This window comes from Peromyscus eremicus, chromosome 2 (genome assembly GCF_949786415.1).
Source record: "Peromyscus eremicus chromosome 2, PerEre_H2_v1, whole genome shotgun sequence".
In the NCBI taxonomy this organism is placed as follows: domain Eukaryota; kingdom Metazoa; phylum Chordata; class Mammalia; order Rodentia; family Cricetidae; genus Peromyscus; species Peromyscus eremicus.
Window position 1 is genome coordinate 137,777,374 of NC_081417.1, and position 25,073 is coordinate 137,802,446.

At 47.8% G+C, this 25,073-nt stretch overlaps 2 protein-coding genes and 1 long non-coding RNA gene across 4 annotated transcripts in view; 2 read left to right on the forward strand and 1 right to left on the reverse strand.

Annotated features, from left to right (window-relative positions):
* Positions 1-1,812, forward strand: part of Clspn (claspin) — a 33,981-nt gene extending 32,169 nt beyond the window's left edge. Inside the window, exon 25 of the mRNA XM_059255884.1 lies at positions 620-1,812. Within this exon, the coding sequence (XP_059111867.1) occupies positions 620-730 (111 nt within the window). The 3' untranslated portion in view covers positions 731-1,812. The remainder of the gene's footprint in view (positions 1-619) is intronic.
* A 12,942-nt stretch (positions 1,813-14,754) lies between these two features.
* On the reverse strand, positions 14,755-19,782 carry LOC131904051 (uncharacterized). Its single transcript, XR_009377661.1, has 4 exons — positions 19,613-19,782; positions 19,436-19,510; positions 17,857-17,926; positions 14,755-14,852 (listed from the first exon to the last, which is right to left on the reverse strand). It is a non-coding gene; the product is annotated as an uncharacterized LOC131904051 (long non-coding RNA).
* On the forward strand, positions 18,991-23,278 carry C2H1orf216 (chromosome 2 C1orf216 homolog). Of its 2 annotated transcripts, none has more exons than XM_059254971.1 (2): positions 18,991-19,277; positions 21,952-23,278. In XM_059254971.1, the coding sequence occupies exon 2, from the start codon at positions 21,957-21,959 to the stop codon at positions 22,647-22,649; it is 693 nt and encodes a 230-aa protein (XP_059110954.1). In that variant the 5' UTR covers positions 18,991-19,277; positions 21,952-21,956; the 3' UTR covers positions 22,650-23,278. The 2 variants fall into 2 exon arrangements, with proteins under 2 accessions (XP_059110954.1, XP_059110953.1); XM_059254970.1 differs by having other exon boundaries at positions 19,083-19,331.
* The last annotated feature ends 1,795 nt before the right edge of the window (positions 23,279-25,073 follow it).

Consider the following 25,073-nt stretch of genomic DNA (forward strand, 5'->3'; position numbering starts at 1 on the left):
AGCACCATATAAAATGCAGGCATGGCTGTATGGCTATGACTCTGTAACCCCAACATAGGGCAGAAAAAGGTGGTGGATCCTGGAAGCTCGCTGGCAGCTGAAATGTCAAACTTCTTGTTCAGAGACAGACTCTGTCTTATAGGCGCAAGGCAGAGAACAATAGAGGAAGATACCAGCCTCCTCTGGCTCCACATGCATGCACATGGCATGCACAGCATACCCACATGCATATATCATACATACCCAAAAAAGTAAAATAAAATGAAATAAAAAAAATTCTGAGCCAGGTGGTGGTGGCGCATGCCTTTAATCCCAGCACTTGAGAGGCAGAGGCAGGCGGCTCTCTGTGAGTTCAAGGCCAGCCTGGGCTACAGAGTGAGTTCCAGGACAGGCTCCAAAGCCACACAGAGAAACCCTGTTTCCAAAAAGAAAGAAAGGAAGGAAGGAAGGAAGGAAGGAAGGAAGGAAGGAAGGACGGAAAGAAAGAAAGAAAGAAAGAAAGAAAGAAAGAAAGAAAGAAAGAAAGAAAGAAAGAAAGAAAGGAAGAAAGAACTCAGTGAAGATAGGCACTTGTGTGAGTCTTGAGCTGCTGGCCCTGACTCTCTGTTTTTTTCTCTAGGTGAGAAGAAAGGGGCCATCATTAATGATGTCACCATCTCCTAAACGGCTAAAGACAGATAATAGCAGTCCAGGACCAAAGCGAAGCATCTTCAGATACTTGGAAAGCTAACACTATCCAGGATGCCAGCATCTGCTGAAACTGCTCCAAGTAGGTCTGGCCCCTAACGGTGGGACTGGCGTTTGCGCTGATGACCTCTCCTCCGTTGACCATCATGGGCAGAGTTTCCAGTTCCAGTTCTTGTACCACGCACTCTCGTTAGCAGTTTTTTTTCCTAGTGTTATTTCCAGTTCGGCCACTATTCTTATCACTACAGTTTCCAACAGCGACTTACAGAATAATTGAAGTCTCACTTCTTCTGTTAAGCATTTGACATTTTTTCCTAGCAGTTTCCTGGGTTGACACCACTTTGAAATAAGGTGTTTGGAGGAGGAAGAAAGTGTGGCATTATAGAAAATTACAGAAAGCACTGAAAGCCAGTACTGGGATGACTCCTCCACACCCACGCGACCTGTAACATGGTAACCAGGACCAGTGTGAGTGGTTAGATGGAGGGCCTAAGAACCACCGACCGACCGGCTGTTGCGTCAATCTTGTTCCTTCTGTTCCTGTAAGCTTCCAGGCTTCATTTCTAATTAACCTTTACTACCTTTGAAATGAGGACTTAAGCTGGTACCTAGTTCATTTTCTGGAGTGTGGGAGGAAGATGAGGTTATACCCGGTGTCTACCCACACCGGGTAATCTGTGGAAGAGAGACTTTCCCTGGGACTAGATCTCAAAGCATTCGGTTGTGAGCCTCCCCTCTGCTGACCGAAGAAAACCCGACCACTGTTTATTGCATCTCTTGGGCTGAGTTTGTTGTCCTGACCAGTCAGAGAACGTTTCAATAGTTCATCACTAATATTGAGAGCAGACGAGTGGAATTTAATAAGAACGTTGAAGAGAGCTGCCACCGCTCGCCCTCCTTGGTCTGCCACTGGGTTTGCAGAAGTATAGACCAATTGTCCCTCTCAGAAGCGAACTCAGTGCTGCTTTGCCAAAACCATCCAGAGGAAAGTTGGCTTTGTGTCGAAAGCTGAGCACAGGAAGTCGGAGGAGATTGTGTCTGTCTTTTATTGAGAGACATAAAACAGCCAATTTAATTGATGAAAATAAGGTGTAGGTTTTCTGTTGATTGTTAGGGGTTTTGTTTTTCTCAGGATGCTGACTTGGAAGGAATATAAATTTGTATATTTGTAATCTTGTAATGGGAGAAATGTGTATAAAACTGTTTTAATGTGTATGTAGGTTTTAAATAAATCTCATTGCCTTGAGGGCAGGGTTTGCTGTCCAGCTAGAGTGCTCATTCCTAGGTCAGTCAGTGCCTAAGTTGAGACAGTATCCCAGGAAACTGTGTCCAGAATAAGAGGGTCCTGCGGTTGCCCTTCACTGGCCTCCCCATCCCTGTGGAGTGACCGGACAACTCACTTAGTGGTCTGAATGCTGGTCATGGGGAGAGCTCACGTATATAATACTTGCCCTGTTCTCCGAGTGGCATTTTCCTTAGCTGCCTTGTGTGTACTTTGGTGTTGCTCTGGGCCCAAGGTGAAGGGTATTGCTGCTCTCTTTGAGTGTTCTGCACCTAAGCAGGCACTCCCTTACCCCTGAGCAAAAGAGCCAAGAAGTGAGGCCACAGATTTCTCCCTTTTTGCTTCTCCACATGCCCTATTAGAGTGGTAAATTACTTGGGATCAAACTGAAGGTCTTGCCTAAGCCAAGCAGGTATCCTAACCTCTCCATGTGCTCTTTTTTGGGAGAAATGAAAAGAAGGATTGGCTATTAAATATAAGAAAATTAGCCGGGCAGTGGTGGTGCACGCCTTTAATCCCAGCACTCAGGAGGCAGAGGCAGGAGGATCTCTGTGAGTTCGAGGCCAGCCTGGGCTACAGAGTGAGTTCCAGGACAAGCTCCAAAGCTACACAGAGAAACCATGTCTTGGAAAAAAAATAATAATAATAATAATAAATAATTATAAGAAAATCAGTGCCTGAGAAATCTGGGAAAATACATTACTTTTCTTTGAGTCTCTGGGGAAATAGTCTATTTTTTTAATCTTCCTACATTTCATTTGTTTATATTTGTGTGTATTGTAGGCACACATGTAGAATTAAAATAATTTGCAAGAGCTGGTTTTCTCTTTCCACCATATGGGTCCTGGGGATTGAACTCAGGTCCTCCAGTTTGGCAGCAAGTGCCTTTACCTGTTGAGCCATTTTGCTGACCCCAAGAATGGATTTTTTTTTAAGTGGGGAGCTGGTTGAGACAGGGTTTCTCTCTGTAGCCTTGGCTGTCCTGGAACTAGCTCTGTAGCCCAGGCTGGCCTCGAACTCACAGAGATCCTCCTGCCTCTGCCTCTCAAGTGCTGGCATTAAAGGTATGCTTTCTGGCTGCTTCCACTTTTTTTTTTTTTTTTTTTTTTTTTAAGATTTATTTATTTATTATGTACACAATGTTGCTCCTGCATGTATACCTGCATGCCAGAAGAGGGCACCAGATCTTATTATAGATGGTTGTGAGCCAACATGTGGTTTCTGGGAATTGAACTCAAAACCTCTGGAAGAACAGCCAGTGCTCTTAACCTCTGAGCCATCTCATGCTTCCACCTTTTTAACAGGATCAGATTGAAGAGTTTCAGCCTGGCTCTATATCATCTGTCCAAGGTCTGTTGTGCTAACTCCAAGTAGGACTCAGCTCCACCATCTTCTAAATTCCATATTAGGAGGAGTGAGATCCTAAGTCTGGGAGATACTGTATGTCGGTGTCAATCTGTTAGTTTATTCCTTGTTCCTTCTGTGGGTAGGGGTCATGTGGTATCCAAGTCATTTAAACCAGTCTCTAGTCTTGTCTAATTCAGTCCACAGTTGCATAAACTGTATAGTCTCTTCCTATAAAGTATCAAAATACAGTCCCCAAATCTCCAGGGAGAGTCTCTCAGATCTCCATAGCATCCCCTATCACCTCAACCTCTCTGTAAACGTCTCCCTGGTTTGAGTTTATTTTTATTTATTTATTTTCCTTTTTGTTATTGTTCGTTTTTTGAGACAGGGTCTCTACATATCCCTGGCTGTTCTGGAACTCACACAGTCACCATGTCATGTAGTTTACAGTTGTCTGTAACTCCAACTCCAGGGGAATCCAATGCCTCTAGCCTCCCAAGGCACCTGCACTCTCATGCACAAACTCACACACACACACATACACATAATTTTAACATAAAAATTAAATCTTAAATTAGTTATCATTGTACCCCCACCCCTTGAGTAGGAAAAATGAAGAGCATTCTTGTCTGTTTCCAGGCTCTCTCTAAATTCTTTCCTATAATTCGCATCTTGAATCGGCTCAATTATTCCAGCTCTGTAGCCAGTGCTATGCTCTGAATTTCAGTTTCTTCCCAGGGTTCTACAGTAGTCTCCTGATGTCCTCACTTCTGTTTTTGCTTCCCTTTCATCCAATCTACATAGCAGCCAGAAGGTGACCTTTACATATACATAATGTGTGGAGGACGCACTGCCTGACTTAGAACCTCTCCGTGGGGATGGGGTTGTTCCCTGGCAGAGTAACATCAAAAACAAACTTTTCAGCACGCCTTTAATCCTAGCACTCAAGAGGCAGGGGCAAATGGATCTCTGTGAGTTCAAGGCCAGCCTGGTCTACAAAGCAAGTTTCAGGACAGCCAGAGCTGTTATATAGAGAAACCCTGTCTGAAAAAAACAAACAAACACCAAACTTCTCATTGCTGGCTGTGGTAGTGAATGCCTGTAATCCTAGCACTCATTGAACTCAGTAGGCAGAGGCAGGAAGATTGCCACGAGCTAGAGGTTAGCCTGAGTGACATAGTTCAGGCCTTCTGGGGCTACAATAGTGAAATCCAGTGTCAAACAACAAAACTAGGGGCCAGAGAGGAGGCTTCGAAGTAAAGAGCGCTTGCTGCTCTTGCAGAGGGCCTGGGTTCGATTCCCGGCACCTACATGGTGGCTCTCAACCTTCTTTAATTCCCAGGCACTCAGACGATACATACTCATAAATGAATGAATATGTGAATACACACACACAAACAATCTAAATTTAAAAACTCTAATCAGACAAACTCTTCAATGTCTTCTACCACACTCAGAATAAAGATTAAAATCCTCAGGGCCCTGCAGGCCCTGCTTGAGAACAACCTGCTCTCAGGGGCCTTCCTCTTTGGCTAATATGTAATTCTCAGAACACTTCTCTTAAGTCCATCCTCCTCAGAAACACCTTGGACCACTGTGTAGTGCTCCCTGTACTTCTGGGTCTTGTCTCAATTTGTTACCTTGTGTTTGGCTCAGTTTTATCAATTAAGACAATACATTCCTTGAAAACAGACTGTGTCTATTTTGGCTTTGGGGGTAGCATTGTGCCTGGCACATAAAATTATTTAATTAATAATTTTTGAGGAGTAAGTGTTGGGAGACTTGGTAAAAAGCTTAGAGCTGAATTGCTAGCAGTACTTTTAAAAAGTACTGTTTAGCCAGTTGTGGTGACACATGCTTTTAACATCCAGCACTAGGGAGGCAGAGACAGGCAGATCTCTGTGAGTATGAGGCCAACCTTGTCTACATAGTGAATTCCAGACCAGCCAGGGCTACAGAATGAGACCTTGTCTCAAAAAATATTGTTAAATTTTATTTTTGTGCAGTTATTGTTTTAAGATTTATTTTTATTATTTTTATCTGCATGTGGTCTCTGTGTGTGTGTGTGTGTGTGTGTACGGGTGCCTAAGGAGGCCAAAAGAGGGTATAAGATCCCTTGGAGCTGAAGCTACAGGCAGTTGTGAGGCACTAAGCCATTTCTCCAGCCCCCTATTTTTGTATTTTTGAGGTAAGATGTTACTTTCATTGTGGTCTAGGCTGGCCTGGACCTCACTTGTAACCTTGGCAAGCTTTAAATTCACTGCAATCCTGCCTTAGCCTTCTCAGCACCAGGACTGTAGGTGTGAGCCACCATGCCTGGCTTGCTTGTAAAGCTTTCCAGTGCAGGATGAAATAGCAGAGATGACTGTGTGTGACCTTGTTCTGTCTGTAGCTTACAAGCGGTGTGTAATAAGTCGTTCTCCAGACTCTCCCTCAACTGGAGGAAGGGTGCTCATGTGGACTAATGTGGTTCAGCTCACCGGGTGATGGTTGGACTAAGGGTACAGCAGAATGTGACGTGATCATATGTGGTTAACGCTGCCTATCTAATGCACTGCTCAGGAAGGGATGGAGCTGATGCCTGGGTACACTATGGCTAAGTGCGTAGAAGAGGCCAAGCCTCAGCAAAGCCCCACAGCCTCCCAGCCCATGGGGCTGTTCCAGCAGCCAATGGCAGTTAGTGCTGTACTGAGACTTGGACAGTTGTAGGAGGAGAGGCCTATGGGTATTGCCAACACTCAGAGGGAACTAGGGAACTAGGCCTGGCTTTGTGCACAGCTGGTGTCAACCTCAGGTTGTCACCTTTTGAGAACAAGGCACCAGATCTCTCGGTCCCTTGCTTGTAGTATCTTAGTTTTCTCCATGCCCTTCCCGTCCCCTCTTCCTGTCCCATCTTCTCTCACCTTAAAGGTTTTTCATTTTCAGTGTATTGATTCCGTTCTTCCCTGTGGTGGGTACATAATGAGAAGAGCGAGTCGGAAGTAGCTACAGCCTAAGGGGGATTGGAGGAAGCTTTGGGGTTGAACACTGGCTTCTTTGCTAACGTTCAGATGAAACACGGCATGTGGTGGTTTTTTATGGCTAGTGGGCTAGTGGGCCAGCAGTGGGGGTGGGGTGGCAGAGCAGCTCCCGGCTCCAGGCTGGAGAAGCCCTGGGCCCAGTGCAAGGGGTTGAAAGTGCTGGGGCCCAGTTGAGAGTGGACTGTTCTTTGGGCTTTTCAGCCCCCTCTTTTTCTCAGAGGCTGAGAGAAGGAAAAAAAAAAACTGATTGCTCACCCCTCTCTTTGTCTTGTCTAATTTAACTTACGTTATTTATCAAAAAGACAGGTTATTTGGAAAACCAGATGGACCCAGGCAAAAATCATCTGGGTTTTCTAAATGTGAAAAATTAGGTTCTGGGAGCCCAGTAGGGAAGGCAGTGTGTGTGTGTGTGTGTGTGTGTGTGTGTGTGTGTGTGTAGTGGAGAGGAAACCTAGAGTATTGAGTAAATGTCTCCTGTCATTCTCAGAAAAATTTTTTATGACATTCAAGTACCCCTCCTCTCTCTAAATTAAACTAAAATAAACTTAAAAACAGCAACAACAACAGCTTTATGTTGGTGCCTGGATATGCTGAAAGGTTTGGCTTTATTTTTTGAGATGGCCTCACTATGTAGCCCCCCAGCCTAGCCTCACACTCCCAAACCTGCCTCTGCTTCCCAAGTGCTGGGATTGCAAGTACACACCACCGTCAGGGTCAGGGCTGTAGCAGGGCAGCGCCTGATGGCTGGCTTTCCCCAGGCTTTGTCCTCTTTGGGGTGCTGCGGGTTTCTGGAGCAGCCATCTCCTGCGTCCTTTCGGCTGTAGTGGCTTGTGCCAGGACTTTCCAGCCTGTGGCTCTCCTCCCTCTGGGCGGCAGTGCTCTTAGGAAGGGGCCGAAGCAGGCAGGGCCTTCGGGGCAGAACTCTTGGCTACAGTTGAGGATGTGCTCTGACTGCAGACCTCAAGCTGTCCCATTCATACGGCACACCCAGGTGGAACAGAGCCAAGTCCCTTTGTGGCCTGAAGAACCTCTGACATCTGACAGCAGGAATGACACTTGTCCCATTGTGAGTGCCACTTTTAAAAGTGTCATTGGACTGTGAAAGCCACTTAATAACTTGATCCCATCTGAGTAATCTGACAATACTCACTCCACAGTTGTAAGGATTAAATACACAAAATGGAAACTGTCTGCTTCCAGGCCTGGCCCAGGGAATCTCAGTGAAGGCTGGATGAATGGATCCAAAAGCTAAGTATTCAGGCTCACCTGACCATCCCCAAGGCTCAGTATATAACAGGCTGGAAACGGAGACCGATGCACTGTCCCACTGAGCCTGGAGCTCAGCTCTTTTGCCTGCTTCCTGTTTCACAGATATCGAGCCCAAAGGCACTGGGGTTTTTGTTTGCTTGCTTGCTTGCTTGCTTGCTTAATACTGGGTTGCCCAGGCTGGTTTTGAACTCACCATATAGCTAAAAGTGACCCCGAACTTTTCATCCGCCTACCTCTGCCTTCTGAGTGCTGGGATTACAGGTGTGTACCATGAACCACTATACCTGGTTTATGCAGTACTGTGGTGCGCACACACACACACACCCGCCCCAGCCAAAGGGCACTTTTTTTTTTCTTTTTTGAGACAGATCTTCACTATGTAGACCACATATTCTTGCAGATCCCCCTGCCTCTACCTCCTGAGTTCTGGGATTAAAGGTTGGTACCACCATGCCATGCAAAAAGGAACTTCTTAATAAACAGTCTGAGTGAATGCTAAGCTCAGATTCAGCTTCCTGAGGAATCCAGCCTGTGAGGATGCTAGTCTCAGTGCTTTACCACAGGAAAAGATAGGCTCCTTTCACAACGGAATTTCAGCGTTGGAAGCCTTGATGGTTCTCTTTATGACCACCAGAGGGCAGCAGCCTCTTAGCGATCATCCCTCTTGGGGCATCCAGGAGGGGGCTTGAGCCCTTTCTTCCTAGTCTTCCTACTCAACACAGCGCCTCTGGAGTGTCTGCGCTTCTTCTGAAGGAAGAAAACTTTCTGAGCTCTCTAGGCTCTAGTTTGTCAGTTTCGGGCCTTCTTACCCCCAGCACTGAAGATCAATCAGTCTTCCTGCTGTTCCCTCCGCTGCCCAACCCGGCAGCCTCCTTGCCTGGGATCTCCCACCTCTCCCTGGTAAGGCCCCACAATAGATTTGTTTTCTGTGTGACAAGGTAATTACAGGCTTGGAGCTAGGAGGCCCAGGGGCCAGTCGGAGGATGGCCACTTCAATCTGACACTCCGGTTCTGCTGGCATTATTGATTTTTTTTTTTTTTGTAGTTTTATTTATTATGATTTTTAAAAGTCTGGCTCCGGTGACATGAGCTATGAAGGTGAGAGGGCAAGTTTGCTTGTCACAGTTTTGTTCTTGAAACTACTAGCCTTGGGGCTGGAGAGGTGGCTCGGTGGTTAAGCGCACTAGGTGCTCTTGCAGAGGACCCAGGTTCGATTCTCAGCACTCAAATGTCAGTTCGCAACCATCCATAACTCCAGTTCCGGGGGATCTGACTCTTCTGAGCTCCACCCCAAGGACACTTGGTTGTTTTGAGATAGGGTTTCAATCATGTAGCTGGACATCGGGCATGCATGTAGGACAGAGCATGCATGCAGGCAAAATACACACATAATGTTTTTCTTTTAAAGAAATAAACTGCTTGCCTGGCCTTTTTTGTTTGTTTCATAGGTAGATAGGTTCATTCTCTAGAGCCCAGGCCGTCCTCAAACTTATGATCCTCCTGCCTCAGTTTCCCAAATACTAGGATTACTGGTGTGCACTACCATGCCCACCTAGAGCTTGCCTATTTTTACTAAGGACAGAAGAGTGGGGACAGCAAGAACAACACCTTTCGCTAGCAGCCTGCACTTCATCCAGCATCCTTTTTAGGACTTTCCTACTACCTGGTAGTTATTTCTAGGCTAAGCCACTCAACAGTCCTGCTTCTTCCTCTGCCCTCCCCTGTGCTGGCAATTCCAAAACAAGGCACTGAATGTGCCTTGCTATTTTATTTCTGTACTTTGTTGGGGGGCGTTTACATGGGTCTCTACAGGGTGTGAGGTGGACACGAGAAGGACCATGAAGAAATTGAGACTGGATACAGCACCTTCGAAGGACCCTGCCTGCCTGATCCACCCGCCAACCCCCACCCCAGGCTTCTAAAAGCCTCCCTCACAGGGAAGAGGAACCTCAAGCTTTAGGCAATAAATTAAGAGGGTGAGGGAGCCTCTGAACTTCAGTGATGGTGGTGGGAATTATCTAAGGCCCAGGGCGATTTGTGGGGCCACAGTCCCTGGAGTCTGTTTTCTCTGAGCGTGCCAAGAGAATGAATAAATCATTGTTCGGGGGCGGGATGCAGCTGCCGGGCTCCTCCCCTCGGCACATGCCCGACTCCAGCTCCTCCATTGAGGGCTGCTGGAGCAGAGCGCTTTATACACCCAGCTCCCCAAATCCTATTGAGACCTACCCCTCCGCACGAGCCACTGACTCCAAGCCCATTCAACGTGGCCTTTTGTGCTAGGGGTTAAGTGGTTACATGTGGGGGGCACCCAGAAAGGATCTGTCAGGTCCTGAAATGCTGCACTAATATGGTACCCTCCTACTGATGAATGGGGTGGGTGGAGGAGAGGTGGGCGGCCAGAGGATGGGGTGGAGGTGAGGGCAAGGGGATTATGGAGCTTCACAGAGGCAGCTGCTACAAAGGGTACATGTAGGAAGAATGAGCAGGCAGCCCCTTCCCTCGTCCCTCCTTCGGTTCCGCTTTTCTCATCTTCACTGTGGGCTCTGGGATGTCCCACAACCTCAGACTGTGTACTTGGCTTCCCTGGTCTCTTGGAAGGTGTTGGGAGAAGTGATTTACTGCGTGAGCGTATTACAGAGAGAGGCTACATGGTTTCAGCAACCTTGTTCTTGTTCTCTTGAGGTACGGGGGTAGGGATAGGAAGGACATCCGTTTTTCTGGGTTCCTCTGGTGCAGTGGGTTTGAAACTGTGTCCCACTGGACTTTAAAAACCTTGCTGGGCGAAGCCGTGGTAGCTAGCACCTTTAATCCCAGCAGAGGCAGGCAAATTTCTGAATTTGAGGCCAGCCTAGTCTTTAGAGAGAGTTCCAGGCCAGCCAGGGCTACACAGAGAAACCCTGTCTCGGAAAACAAAAGTAAATAAATAGATAAAACAAACAAACAAAATGCCTGCCTGCGAGACTGAGGGCCTAAGTTTGAGGTGGTGGAAGAAGTGAACAGTCTCCTGCAAGTTGTCCTCTGACTTCCACACACGTGTGTGCCTGCATTCCTCCTCCCCACAAGAATGAATGAATGAATGAATGAATGAATAACACCTTCCCTGAGTATGGAAGTGTAGCTCAGAGGTTTAGCATGGAAGATGTCCCCCGTTCGATCCTCAGCACGAGTGAAAACAAACCCACCCACAAAATACAACATGAAAGTCACCAGCACTTCTCAGGAACTGTTCAGGGTGGAGACGTCAAGAGAGAAGGTCTCAAACTGGTCATGTCTCAAAGATTGTGTTCAAGCGGGCCCTGTGTGGTGGCATTTGCCTTTAATCCAGCAGGCAAGCTCTGTGAACGCGAGGCCAGTCTGGTCTACGGAGTGAGTTCCGGGACAACCAGTGAGACCCTATTTAAAAAAAAAAAAAAAAAATGAAAAGACAGAAGGAAAATGTTTGTTCAAAGAAAATTAAAAGTGGTCTCCAGGCATTCTAGTGCCTCATGTCTATAATCTCAGTAGTCAGGGAGCCTGCAGCAGCAGGCTGAGGTCAGAACTCACTGGTAGAGTTCCTGCCTCGCATGTGAGTTGATTTTTGGTTGTGAGCCTAGCCTTTAACGTCTGAGCCATCTCTCTAGCCCTGAGTTTAGTTCCCACCACTGAAAAACTTGGGTTTTTTTTCTCCCCTAAAGCAAAAACAAAACAAAACTTTAAAACTTCTGGTTGGAAGTACCTCACATCATTGCCCACCCTACCCTTGGTCACACTGAACTTTCGTGATAGTCTAAAAGTGTCCCTTTACCTTTAAGAGGTGGTGGAGAAGAGATAACAAAACTAGGTGATAGGCTCCTGGGCCTTCCTTCCCCAAGAAGAGCCAGTTCTGGGGAGTAATCTTCTAATCTGCCTTTAGGGCTCTCGGGTTAAGCCAAAGGTCCGCCTGGGCTGGGCCTGTGTTTTGAAGCTCACATAAGGAGGATCACAACTATTCTAAAGGCACATTAGACTTAGTTCAAAAAGGTGGAAATGATCTGATTTGTCAAAGTTCCCAAAGTTGACAGGTGATAACAGGAAAAAAGAAGAAAGCAAAGTAGTATGTCCTCCAGGACTAGAATGTTCCGAAGTGGAGTCACGGGGGACTTCCCCAGTTACCAACCTCCTGTCCCCGGATGAAGCCTGAGCTCCCTCCTGGAATGATGGGCGAGACCTTGTACAACCAGGCTGAGTTTTCAGCCGAAAGGCCTACCTCCGTTTTGCCTCCAAGCTCCAGCCACCCTGGTGTACTCCATTTTCTCAGTACACTGTGAACGTGCAGTCTCCAAGGCCTGCCCTGTGTTGGTGACTTGTATTTGGTCAAGCCCTGCCTCAGCTGGAGCCTCCCACCCTCTCCCGTGCTCATTCCTTTCTCTGCTGCAGGGCCCATCGAGATATGGAGTCCATTCTTACCGAGACACTCATTGAGACTACTTGGTTCTGTTCTGAGTTCTGAATTCCTAGTGTAGCATTTGGGCAGAGCACTTTGTGGCTGTTCACTGCATGTGAACAGATGGATGGGAAGGGGCAAGGTTGCTGAAGCCGAGATGACTAGGTACCACCCACCCCTCTCTTCCTGGGTGTATTGACACTGAAAAATCACCCACCTTTTAGGAGCCCTGTCCTTGTCCTGTTTCCTGAAGACTTTCCTCTCCTCCTTTCTTCTCCTTGTCTGACAACCCAGACCCTGGGGCCTGAACCTGGCCACTCACTGCTGACCCCTCTTGACTCTGCCATTTGCCAACATTGTGTGTGTGTGTGTGTGTGTGTGTGTGTGTGTGTGTGTGTGTCTTATGCCCGTGTGTGCATGTGTATGCGTGCCCATGTGGATGTGTTTGGCCATGTAGGCACATGTGAAGACCAGAGAATGACTTTGAGTATCTTCCTATGTTGTTCTTCACCTTACCATGTTTTTTTTTTCCAGATTTATTTTATGTGTATGAGTATTTTGCTTGTATGTATGTATATGTGCCATGTATGTGGCTGCTGCCTGGGGAAATTAAAAGGAACTGGATCCCCTGGAACTGGAGTTACAGATGGTTATGAGCCAGCATTTGGGTTCTGGGAACTAAACCAAGTCCTCTGTAAGAGCAACAAGTGCTCTTAACTGCTGGACCATCTCTCCGGCCCCTTCACCCTTCACCCTTTTTTTAAAATTTTGGTTTTTCAAGACAGGGTTTCTTTGTGTAGCCCTGGCCATCCTGGAACTTTGTAGGCTAGGCTGGCCTTGAACTGACAGGGATCCACCTGCCTCTGCTTCCTGAGTACTAGGATTAAAGGCGTGCGCCACTACCCAGCCCTTTTTTTTTTTTTTTTTTTTTTTTCTCTCTCTCACTGAACCTGGAGTTAGATGATTCAGCTAGACTGACCAGCCAGTGAGCTCCAGGGATCTCCTCTCTACCTAGTGTTTACAGAGGCATACTGCCATATTATGGCTTCCACATGGGTGCTGGGGATCCGAACTTAGGTCCTCAAGCAGTGAACACTTTACCCTCTGAGCCATCTCCCCATCCCCTGGTTGCCAAGATTCTTACTGTTCACTTACAGATAGATCTTCATGGCCCAGCCTGCAGCCAGGCCCTGGATAGCTTGTAGTTTCTGTGTCTCTGGCATATATATATTGAGCAGGGTGGATACAGTCATAGATACTCCTACATTTGGGGTGATTGATCTCTCAGTGTCCTGACTGGAGAAGCTGCTGGTGAGTGACAGGTGCCTCTGTAGCTGCTTCTCTGTCTCCATGCAGACGTAGATGGCCATGGCTTTCTGGGCCTTTTTGTTCTCCACAGTCTCACCTTTCTGAAAATTATGAAACATCCAGAATCATTGTCTACATTACTCATACAATGCTGGAGTCTCTCCTGCAACATAACCCTTGACTGAGAGGCCACGTCTGGTGCTCTTGAAATCCACTTGACTTCTATGTTATGTCATTCAGAAACAGTTGGCAGATTTTGTTGTTGTTTTGAGACCGGTCTCATGATGTAGCCTTGGCTGACCTGAAACTTGCTGTGTGGACCAGGCTGGTCTTGAACACAGAGATCCATCTGCCTCTGTCTCCCAAGTGCTGGGATTAAAGGTTTGTGGCACCAAGCCCAGTCGAACTAGCTTTTAGGACAATAGAAACCTGGTGACAGGGATCTGTCATCCTAACTACTCCAGAGGCTGCAGCAGATTGCAAGTTTAAGGTCAGCTTGGTCTACAGAGAACAATGGAATTATTGACTGAGCTGTGCTAGGTTAGGGTCTTATGATGCAAAATGTATGTGTATGAATGTTTGCTTGTGTGTATGCATGTGCATCACATATGTACCTGATGCCATGGAGGACAGAAGTGATTGTCAAATCCCCTAGAACTGGAGTTATGGATGGTCTTATGGTTCTGGATATGGGTTCTGGATACTGAACCCAGATCTTTTGCAAGATCAACACATGCTCTTAATTATAGCCAGAAATTTCTCTGGTCCTGCCCAGCCCCACGGTCTGGACGAATCTCTGCCACTTATGTCCTACAGCCGCTTAGTCCCAAGTAAGCACACAGAGGCTTTTATCACTTACAAACTGTATGGCCTATGGGTCAGGCTTCTTGCTAGTTAGCTCTTATAACTCAACTCAACTCATTTCTATTAATCTATGTGTTGCCACGTGGATATGGCATTACCGGTCTGTTGGCATGTGACTCCTTCTGTGGCAGGCTGGCATCTCCCCTGACTCCACCCTTCTTCCCTCGTCTTTGGTTCGAATACCACCTAACCTTATCCTTCCCTGCCATAGGCCAATGCAGCTTCATTTATCAACCAATCAGAGAAACACATATTCACAGCATACAGAAAGTACTACCATAGTACTTCCCCTTTAACTATCTAATTAAAAAGGAAGGTTGTAGTGGGACAGGCCCATAGGGTTGAGGAAATTGGCTCAGACCAGTAGCCAAGGCAAGCACATAACGTACTCCTTAAGAGCCAACCTGGAGTCTGCCTTAGGGCCTAGCAATAGGAGCTGTCAGAGTTCCTGATCATGCCGAGTCTGCCTGAGGACCTAGCAACAGTCAATGTGATGTCAGAGTTCCTGATAGTGCCCAGCCAATGAGGGATGACCACACAGACTGGGCACTGGGAGGAGGTTATATAAGGCCTACCTTGTTATTGGATAAATGAGTTCGTTATTTGCTTTCAACGTATTCCTGGTGTCTGAGTCATTGATGCTGCACCTTCCCACCCCTTCCCAGAGGGAGCCCTTAGAATCAAGTAACAGAAGGTTTTAACTTCAACATAGTAAAATTACATATAATATCACAATTATCAAGCAAGAATTACATTTATAATATCTAGTCTATTTGTATTTGGCAAGATTAAAGAAAATACTCTTATTATCTCTCCTATATTTGTGAGGCTAAAGTTTCATATTTAATTTATCTTTTATCATGACTAAGAAAAACTATAATTATAACTATCTAGTCTTCAACTCCATCAAAGACCCCATATAGATTACCAAAATAAACAGGAAGCACATTGTAAGCAACTTCCAAAGTTCTAGAAATGACAGAAACATCTGGCTGCCTGGACAGTCACCCAAAGTTCCTCTGCAATGTTGGGGCATCCATTTTCAGCCTACAGACCTAACGTCTCTGGCTGACATTTTAGTGAAGCAGGAAATTTGAAGGATTGTCTCGCCTATTGGCAAAGTTCATCAGTCACTTCTCCCTGTGTCTGCAGAATGTCTGGCAGTCTCCTCTGTGAAGCAGGGACCTGAGGGACCATCCAGCTCCTATATATAATTCTTTTTTAAAAGATACATTTACTTTTATTTTATGCGTATGACTGTTTGCTTGCATCACGTACATGTGAAGGCCAGAAGAGAGCATCTGATCTCCTGTAACTGGAATTACAGCCAGTTGTGAGCTGTCATGTGGGTGCTGGGAACCTCTCTGGCCTTGATATCTAAATCTGTTTACCATGTAGCCCAATCTTGGTCTCAAGTGTTCTTCCTTCCCTGGCCTTCTGAATGGCTGGAACCACAAGTGCCTAGCTTTAGTATGTAATCCTTTGTGTTTTGAGGTCAGAATACATATAAAAAGTTAGTGGAAGGGTATGGCACCATAAGTGGCTGCACCTGAAGACTAACTCTGCAAGTCTGCTTGGGTCTCTGAGGTTCTAGGTTCTGCAGGTCAGGAAGCTGAGTTGTCTTGAGAAGAATGTTTCTAGCCAGGAACACAGAGATGATTTCTTTGTGTTTCGGGCCCCTTCCCCTTCTAGATGATGGAGGATCACAGGCTGTATCAGCCTGCTGGTGTCTATCAAGAGGAAAAGAACTGCTAGTAGTCACTGAGGGCTAAGCAGTTGTCTGACTTCTCTTGGGGAGACACGAACAAACGTCTGCTCACCCTAGAGAGGGCGGTGATGCCAGACTGAAGAAACAGTTCCACCAAAGTCTAGCTTGGTGAGCCAATGAGCTGCCTGGGGTTGCTTATAGGAGCATGGGTCGGGGTTCACTCACAGGGGCAACGGTGACTCAAAGGTATCCCTGAAAACCCGAACCCAGCATGGTGACCACTCACAAAACCTGCGTCCCTGGAGGTTCCAGCACAGCTTGCTGACAGCTTCGCTGCAGAGCGTCTAGGTTGCCCCAGCAACCCCTCACTGCCCTCATTACCTTGGAGAGGGTCGTGGGGTACCATGAGTTCCCCGTATCTCACAGCTCTCGCTCTAACGCTCCGCTTCAGAGTACACAACTACACAACAGCTGTTGTTCGAATCTTCCATGGTCTTTTAACAAAATACCCTGAGCCAGATATTGGGGTGGACACTGAAAGATCAGAGAAGCAGAGCAAGCCATAGCTAACCTCACCTCGCCAATTCATCAGCCGATCCTGTTTCCTCAGACTGAAAGCCTCTGAGTCCTCACCTATTTCTTTATGCCTTATATATCTTTCTCCGCCCAGCCATGTCACTTCCTGGGATCAAAGGTGTGTGTGCTTCCCAGTATTAGTGTTAAAGGTGTGTGCCACCACTGCCTGGCTCTGTTTCCAGTGTGGCCTTGAACTCAGAGATCCAGTTGGATCTCTGCCTCCCAAGTGATAGGATTAAGGGTGTGTGCCACCACTGCCTGACCTCTATGTTTAATCTAGTGGCTGGCTCTGTCCTCCAATCCCCAGGCAAGTTTATTAGGGTACACAATATATCACTACAATATTGTGTGCACGATCCAAATCTAGGGTTACCTCATTGTGCTAGCATATTTATTCAGGAATCTTTTGATTATCAGTGAGATAAAGTCCACTCAGGCTGGGCATGGCAAAATATGGACTTCATGGGAAAGCATCAAAACTAGGAATTCTCAGGAAGCAGAGACTGGGACGTTAGCATGTACATTGGTGTTTTGCCTGCGTGTACATCTGTGTGAGGGTGTCAGATCCCCTGGAACTGGAATTATAGACAGTTGTGAGCTGCCATGTGGGTGCAGGTCCTCTGGAAGAGCAGTCAGTGCTCTTAACCGCTGAGCCATCTCTCCAGCCCCCACTATTTTGTCTTTTAATTTCATCTCTAAAGGAAGAAGGAGCAGGGTTCCCATCTTTAGATGCATCAGGCTCTTGTTTGAGCCATGTGGTTAGAGTTGGGAGGGGTAGAGCCTGCAGGAAGAGCTATTCTAAACAGCTGTTATTTTCCTGTAATGCACTGAACCTAGGCCCTTGTGCTAGGCGAGTGATCTACCACCAAGAGACATCCCCTTCCTAGCTCTATGATATGTAGAACACTGCACAACCTTAGACCAGTTAGGCCTCTGAGCACCTGATGTAGAAAGGGGATTGAGGTTGTCGCATATGTATTTCAATTAAAAGGAATGCCCTAAATTTGTTTGTTTGGCTGATTGGTTCGGAATTTTGATACAGAGTCTATGTAGCCTTGGCTGGAACTCACTGTATAGACCAGGCTGGCTTTGAATTCACAGAAATCCTTCTGCCTCTGCCTCCCAAGTGCTGGGATCACAAGTGTGGGCCACCACTTCTAACTTGCTGTCATCCTAAAATGGTGATTGCCACAATCACATTGTTTCTCTCCCATGTCCCTTCTCTCCGTATTTGCTGATGTGATTGTGTCACTTGGTCAGTAGGTTGCAGAATGGTGAATTGAAGTCAACTTGGAACCAAAATTATCATTGGGTCAGTAATTGCTGTTATTTGGTTGAGAATTGGGTCCCTTGGGGGTGGAGAGATGGCAGCCGTTAAGAGAAGTTTGCTCACTTGTGGAGGAGCAGAGTTCGGTTCCCAGCAGCTCTAGGGCTTCTGATGTCCTCTTCTGACCTCTGGGTACCTGCACACACATACATACAGAGAGAGAGAGAGAGAGAGAGAGAGAGAGAGAGAGAGAGAGAGAGAGAAAGAGAAAGAGAAAGAGAACTCACCCCCCACCCCCAGAGGAGCAATGGCAGCAGGAGCAACTTAGTAAATAGAACTCTGGGAAGAATCCCCTGGAGTCTGTAAACCTGGATGGACCCTGTCTTACATTCCTCTTCACCTGGACAAAAGCACAGAAATCCACCTCGCAGGTGCCATGAAGTTCTTTGGCCTTTAAAAAAGAAGCCCCGCCCCCTCCGGTCCTGGGTACAAGGCATCAACCCTGAGACCTTTTCCAGGTACTCTATCTTCTCTTAGAACAGTGATTCTCAACCTTCCTAACGCTCCAACCCTTTATGTTGTGGTGACTCCCAACCATGACATTATTTTCATGGCTACTTCAGAACTGTAATTTTGCCATTATGAATTGTAATGTAAATATCTATGTTTTCTGATGGTTTTAGGCAATCCCTTAAGGGGTCGTGACCCACCAGTTGAGAACTGCTGTGTTAGACCATAGCCAGGCATGGTGGCGAACACCATTAATCCCAGTACTTGGAAGGCAGAGGCAGGCAGATCTCTCTGTACCTTGGAAGCCAGCCTGGTCTACATAGTTCCAGGACAGCCAGGGCTACATAATGAGACTCTGACTCAAAACAACAAACAAGCAAACCAACAAAATCCACATAGCTTTCACTAAATGAATCTAATCAAATAGGCACAGTACAGTGAGAAATGTTGTGAAGGAAAAAAAGTTCTTTTTTTTTTTTTTTTTTGGCTCTGAGGATAGTAACCTGGTCTAGGATTCAGAAGGGTCCTCAAAGATCTACGAGTTAAGTGGAGACGAAGGGAGAATTTTTCAGCAGAAAGGTGTGTGCAAAACACAAAAGGAGCGGAGCGCGGGGCAGGGTAAGGACTGCAGCGGGACAGGACAGCGGCCTCGCGGATTTCCCGAGGCACCGGGAGACCCAGGAAGGAGGCACATCGTTGCCATGTCTGCAGCAAGGCGAACCGATGGATCCGAGGCGCCCGGCCACGGTGGTTAGGAGATGACACCGGACCTGGAAGGATCGGGTCAAGCTGCGGGAGGAGGCAGTTCCTGCGCGGAGAACCGAACCGGCCCACGTGGGTCAGGCCGCCCCGCCCAGTCACGCAGACGCCGCTGGACTGTGCAGTCCGGGGCCGTGCTGGGCGAGCGGTGCGGGAACTACGCAGCCACGCCAGGACGCGTGCACGCGCAGGGAGGACCCCCCACCCCCCTCCACCCTGCAGCTACCAGGCCCCGGAGGAACCGTAGCCAGGTTTGCGGGAGCCGGCGCCTCTAGGCTGTGAGTCCGGGCCCTGAAGGAGGGCCTGGGGCCCAGTCGCGGGAGAGCGGGGAGGTGAGCTACCTCTGCAGAGATTAGGGTCACAGTGATGTCTCCCCTCCCCGGTACACTATGGGTTAGCTTGGGGGAAATCCAGATCCTGGGATGTCTGGACTCACGTTTCACTGACTCTTGCTGAAGCTGGATCCTCAGCTCCACTCCCATTCCGCCTCACCCCAGCGTTCTTTGTGAGCCTAGCCAGGTTTTTTAGGAAAAAAAATTTAAAATAGAGAGGAGGGAAGATCTTCAGGCCTTTTCTCACAAGCCAAAGGGGTGAACATCTGTCCCCACCTCACCCTCAGGACTTCTGCCCATTGCTGGGTGTGGGGAGGGTCCCTGCCGCCTAGAGGGGAACCTTCCTAGAGGCTGCGTGACTTAGCATTCTTCACTCACGAGTCCTCGGTTCTTCCAGGCATGGCAATGTGGTCAGTAGAACCTCTTGGCAGTTCAAACCCAAATGCGGTTATGGGGGAAGGGAGTGGGGGAGGGTTCAGCAGGACGGAGCAAACTGGGTACAGTGAATATGTATGTCCCAGGAGCACTGGGAGGGAAAGGACTAGCTTGCAGGAGAGGAGCATTACTGCGGGTTCAGGAGGAAGGGCTCCTTAGTGTGGAGGAGGAGAGTGAGACCAGCTAGCTCTTCAAGCCCTGGGTCCTCTGCAGTAGCCTAGGGCTGCCATCACTTTGTCTTCCTAAGCACAGGAATCCCACGGTAGTGCTCTCATTCACTCTCAGCAGGTAAACCTGACACCTGCTACTGCTGGGTATACACTAGAGCCGTGGTTCTCAGCCTTCCTAATGCTGCGACCCTTTAAGGCAGTTCCTCATGTCGTGGTGACCCCCAACCGTAAAACTATTTCGTTGCTACTTCATAACTGTGATTTTGCTACGGTTATGAATAGTAGCATAAATATCTATGTTTTTGCAATTGTCTTAGGCATTCCTGTGAAAGGGTCTTTCAACCCGAAGGGGTCGCGACCCACAGGTTGAGAACTACCGCGTTAGAGTTTCCCTAAAGGAGTTCTTAGTCTTGGCCAAGGAGCCAGATTAGAAACGATCACGAGATCGTTTAAACAAACAGCTCCGGTTGACTAGGCATTTGCTAGCCATCAACAATGTATGCCAGGGATGGAAGACACACTTGGATAGGACAGAGTACACGAGGGCAGTGGGGAGCCAGAGGAGTCCTAGTTCCCGTGTAGTTGGCATGTGTCCGGGCAGGGCCACAATGGGTGGACTTCAGACAGGCAGACTTTAAAAACAGAATTTTCTAGGTGGAAAGGAGACGCTTAGAGGGAGGGATGGTGCGGAATAGGGAGGGCCAAATGGATACTGTTGGAGAGTGGTGTGCCTAAGCGGTTTGGAGGGATGAGAGAGACAGAGTGGTAATAATGCACCAGAGCCAGGCAAAGCAAGACTGCAGAGGTCTAACAGTTCTTTAGGAGCAGCAGCCAAAGCCGTTTCCAATCACATTTATGCATTTTACAAGAATGGCAGTTTTGTTTTACTGAGATAGAGTTTTGCTATGTAGCTCAGGCTGGCCTTGAACTTGCAACCCTCCTGCCTTAGCCTCCAGAGTGCTGAGATTACAAGTATGAGCTAAATTTATATATATGTCTATCTGTCTGCACACACACATAGAGAGAGAGACAGAGTTGTTTTGTTTTGTTTCTGTTTTTGTTTGTTTCTCTGTGTAGCCCTGGCTGTCCTGGAACTCACTCTGTAGACCAGGCTGGCCTCGAACTCACAGAGATCCACCTGCCTCTGCTTCCCTCCCAAGTGCTGAGATTAAAGGTGTGAACCACCACCGCCTGGCTGATACATGTTCTTGTTAAAAAACATTATTTGTTGTTATTTAACTGGTCATCATTTTAAAAATTAAAAAAATATTTAATTTTTTTAATATTAAAAAATTAATATTAAAAAATGTGTGTGTGTGTGTGTGTGTGTGTGTGTGTGTGTGTGTGTGTACCCAAAGAGGCCAGAAGAGGGTGTTGGTATGGAGCTAGCTTTACAGGCAATTGTGAACCCTCCAACTTGGGTTCTAGGAATTGAACCTGGGTCCTCTGGAAGTACTCTTAACTGCTGAACCATCTCTCCAGCCCCTACATTTATATATTTAATTGGAGGAAGGTCAGGGAAAAGTCTGTGACAGTCATCTGGACAAAAAGTGACCAGAACTAAGTGAGAGCCAAGAGGAAGAATTGTCAGAATGTGGACAGTGAGGAAGGAGGGTCAGTAGTCCAGGGTGCTCCTAAGCATCTGGTAGATTGACTTACCAGATAGCAGAGCTCTTTTGCCTGAGGACCCTGAAGAGGAGAGCTGTTTGGGTGTGTAGAATTTGAAGAGCCTTTGGTAGGTTGCCAGGTTGACTAGCAGTTGTATCTGGGCTGGACACATATCTGCGAGTCACCCACACATGGTTCTTGAAGCTCCCACAGAGAATGGAGTGATCTGGGGGGAAGTATGTAGAATGAAGAGACAGTCGGCCTTCAAGGAAAAAGGGAAAACCCTGTGAGGGAGACGGACCAACTAATCAGAGAGAAGGGAGGAAGCCATGCAGAGGTTCCTGGGGCCAAGGTTGCCACTCCACCCTGTCCTGGTATGTGACTCATTCTTTGCTTCCCCCTCACAGACCAGATGTTCGCGGCCATCCAACCAGGGCTAGCAGAGGGGGCCCAGTTCCTGGGGGGCCTGCCTCCTGGAGTCTGTCAACCCGAGCTCCAACCAGACAATAATTCCAACTTTGTGGAGAGCGCTAAGGATGCCAATAAGAATTGGCATGGTGTGCCAGGCAAAGTGGAACCCACCCTGGTGAGGAGTTCCTCTGAGTCACCCTCTGACAACCAGGTCTTCCAAGCCACTGGGTTCCTGGAGGCGGGAGTCTGCAGTCCCCCGGAGGGTGCAGAGATCCCTGGGGCTGAGCCTGAGAAGCTGAGTGCTGCCAGCAGTGTCTGCTCTCCTCTGGAGGACATCGGCTATGCCAGCAGTTCCTTGAGCACCGACAGCCTTAGCAGCAGTCCAGAGCCTGTCTGTGGGACTCCTCAAGGCCCAAGCCCTCTGGATCCCCTTCTGCCCTCCGTGGCCCAGGCTCTGCAGCAGCTGCAGGCTCAGGAGCGCTACAAAGAGCAGGAGAAGGAGAAACACCACGTGCACTTGGTGATGTACCGGCGCTTGGCACTGCTCCAGTGGATCCGGGCTCTCCAGCACCAGTTGGTTGACCAGCAGGCCCGACTGCAAGAGAGCTTTGACACCATCCTAGACAACCGAAAGGAACTTATCCGCTGTCTCCAACAGAGGGAAGCACCTTGCCGGCACCAGGACCATTGCTAAGGCCACGCACAAGTGTGTGTATTTGCAGGTCTGTGTGTGGTTGTGCACAAGTAAATACATGAGTAGTAGTTGGTCTGAGCTCAAGTAAACATAAGTGAGTCTGTATGTGCTTACATGTAGGCAGGTATGTACAGGCATGTGTGGATGAAGTTGTATGTATTATGTGTAGCATGTGTGTTTATGTATGCATGTGTGGCTAGGTGCCTAGGAATGTGTATCCCTGAATAAGATGTACATGCAAAAGACTTGTATGCATATGTATCAGTTAAATGTACAGGCTTATGTTGGGTGTGCTGAAACTTACATGTGCCAGTGCTGGCATAAGAAGCGTGTGTTAGGAACATGTATATTTGCAGAGAGACTTAGGAGCAGGTGCGTGCAAATATATGTTCAGTTGCACCTGCAAGGCACCCACCCATCCCCTGTGTTCCCAGAGTCTACGCCAGCCTTGTACTCTACCGAGTCTCAGCTTCCTGGAGAAAGAAGCCTGTCTTGCTGGCATATATCGGAGGGTGGTGGTTGATCCATTCTCCTGGAGTTTCCCAGGCTGCCTCCTGCCCCTTCCCACATCATTTAACCAGACCTTGCTCTGTCTGCTAAGACCGCTGTCCCTAATGTTGGCTTTTTGGTAAAAGCTTTTTTATTTGGGGTGGTTGCTTTTTATTTGTTTTGCTTATTACAGTACAAGAGATTGAGTCCAAAGCCTTGTGCACGCTAGGCAAATGTCTCACCACCGAGCTGCACCTCCAGCCCGTTAAGAGGCTTATTGGCTGTTCTAGCCTTCCTTGGCACATTTGCTGCTGTTTGGTCAGGGCAGTTGGTGGAGACTGGGTCTCAGGGAGGGAACTGGCATGATGGTGGAGGCAGTAGCAGGGGTGGGGGAGGGGATAAAGAAAGATATAAGAAACTCTCTTCAAGGGGCAGTGGTGGCACACGTCTGTAATTCCAGCACTCAGGAGGCAGAAACAGGCAGATCTCTTGAGTTCCGAGCCAACCAGGTCTACAGAGTGAGTTTCAGGACAGCCAGGGCTGCACAGAGAAACCCTGTCTCAAAAAAAAAAAAAAAAAAGAAAGAAAAGAAAAAGAAAGTGTCCTCTTGAGCCCTGTCTTTGGCTCCAGGGGAGGTGAGGATAGGAGAGACTGATGATGTTAGAGCTCTGAAGAACAGGAGAAGGGAATTTGAAAACACCATATTGCCACGCTGAGGAGAGCCTGAGCACCATGTTAATTTAAGTTTCTGCTGAAGGGGACTGTGTGCATATAAGCATGCAGGTCATAGACCAGATGTACCCAGGTTGTTGGGTGTGAGAGGAAACCTCCCTCTCTTCACCTCCCCCTTGCTGCCTCCTTTGCTTTAGCAACAATGAATGTCCAATTGGTTTGGTTCATTTTTTCTGAAGTCTAACTGTCGGGAGGAGCCAGAGCTTTCCAAGCGGGCAGGGGGCAGGGTCAGTGCAGCCTCTGAAGCTCTTAGGATGGTTGACTATACTTTTCTTTTTGTGCATGGCTCCTCTGAACAGGGATGACAGGCCCCAGCAGAGGCTTCAAGCCTTGGAGGTGAATGCCTATTGGGCCGACCAATAATGAAGGTAGTGCAGCCTTTTGTGTTGGTTCTGAGTGCCAAGACAGTGCAAGATCCTAGTGGGTGAGCAATGACGTGGAGAAGGAATGGTGGCAGGTGACAAGGAAGGCACCAATGGTGCCTCTGGCCTCAGTCTACCCACCTGCAAACTGGGGGCCCTTCCACCCTATCGCCAAAGAGTTCCATCCTTGATGGGTGGGTGGGTGAAATGTGGACCCTGGGGACTTGGTATTGTTCTTGCATGTTGAACGTGAACCTGGCCTTTGGACCAATCCCGGATAAATAAAGTAAGACAGAAAATTAAATTTTTTGAGGATGTGTTTTTGTTCTGTTGCATGTTGGCTTCTTTCACACTGTCTGTGAGGTAGAGCCCAGCCTGGTCTATACAGCAAGTTCCAAGACAGCCAGGGCTTCACAAGTGAGACCCTATCTCAGAGAAACATACACAAACACACCCACCCCAAACCAAACCAAAGTAGAGGTCTACCTGTTGTGGTTGGGGCATCCCTATCATCCCAGCTTGGGAGGTTGGGGCAGGAGAATCAGAAATTTAAGACCAGCCTGGAGTTGGAAGCCAGCTTGGACTGTCAGAGATTCTGTTTCAAAATAAAGTGGCTTAATATTCCTTTCCATGAAGGGTTCTCGGGGCCTGTGAGATGGCTCAGTGTGGGTAGGCCTACTTGGAGCCAAGCCTAATGACATGCGTTTGATCCCCATGCCCCACGTAGTAGAACAAGAAAAACCAACTCCCACAAGTTGGTCTCTGATCTCCTCCACCGGTGGCACATGTGCCCCAAACTCATGTACACAAATCAACAAATGACTGTAAAAACAATAAAACA

Bases quoted from the DNA above. Each gene is read 5' to 3' on its own strand.
- C2H1orf216 (XM_059254971.1), top strand. From the start codon at position 21,957: ATGTTCGCGGCCATCCAACCAGGGCTAGCAGAGGGGGCCCAGTTCCTG.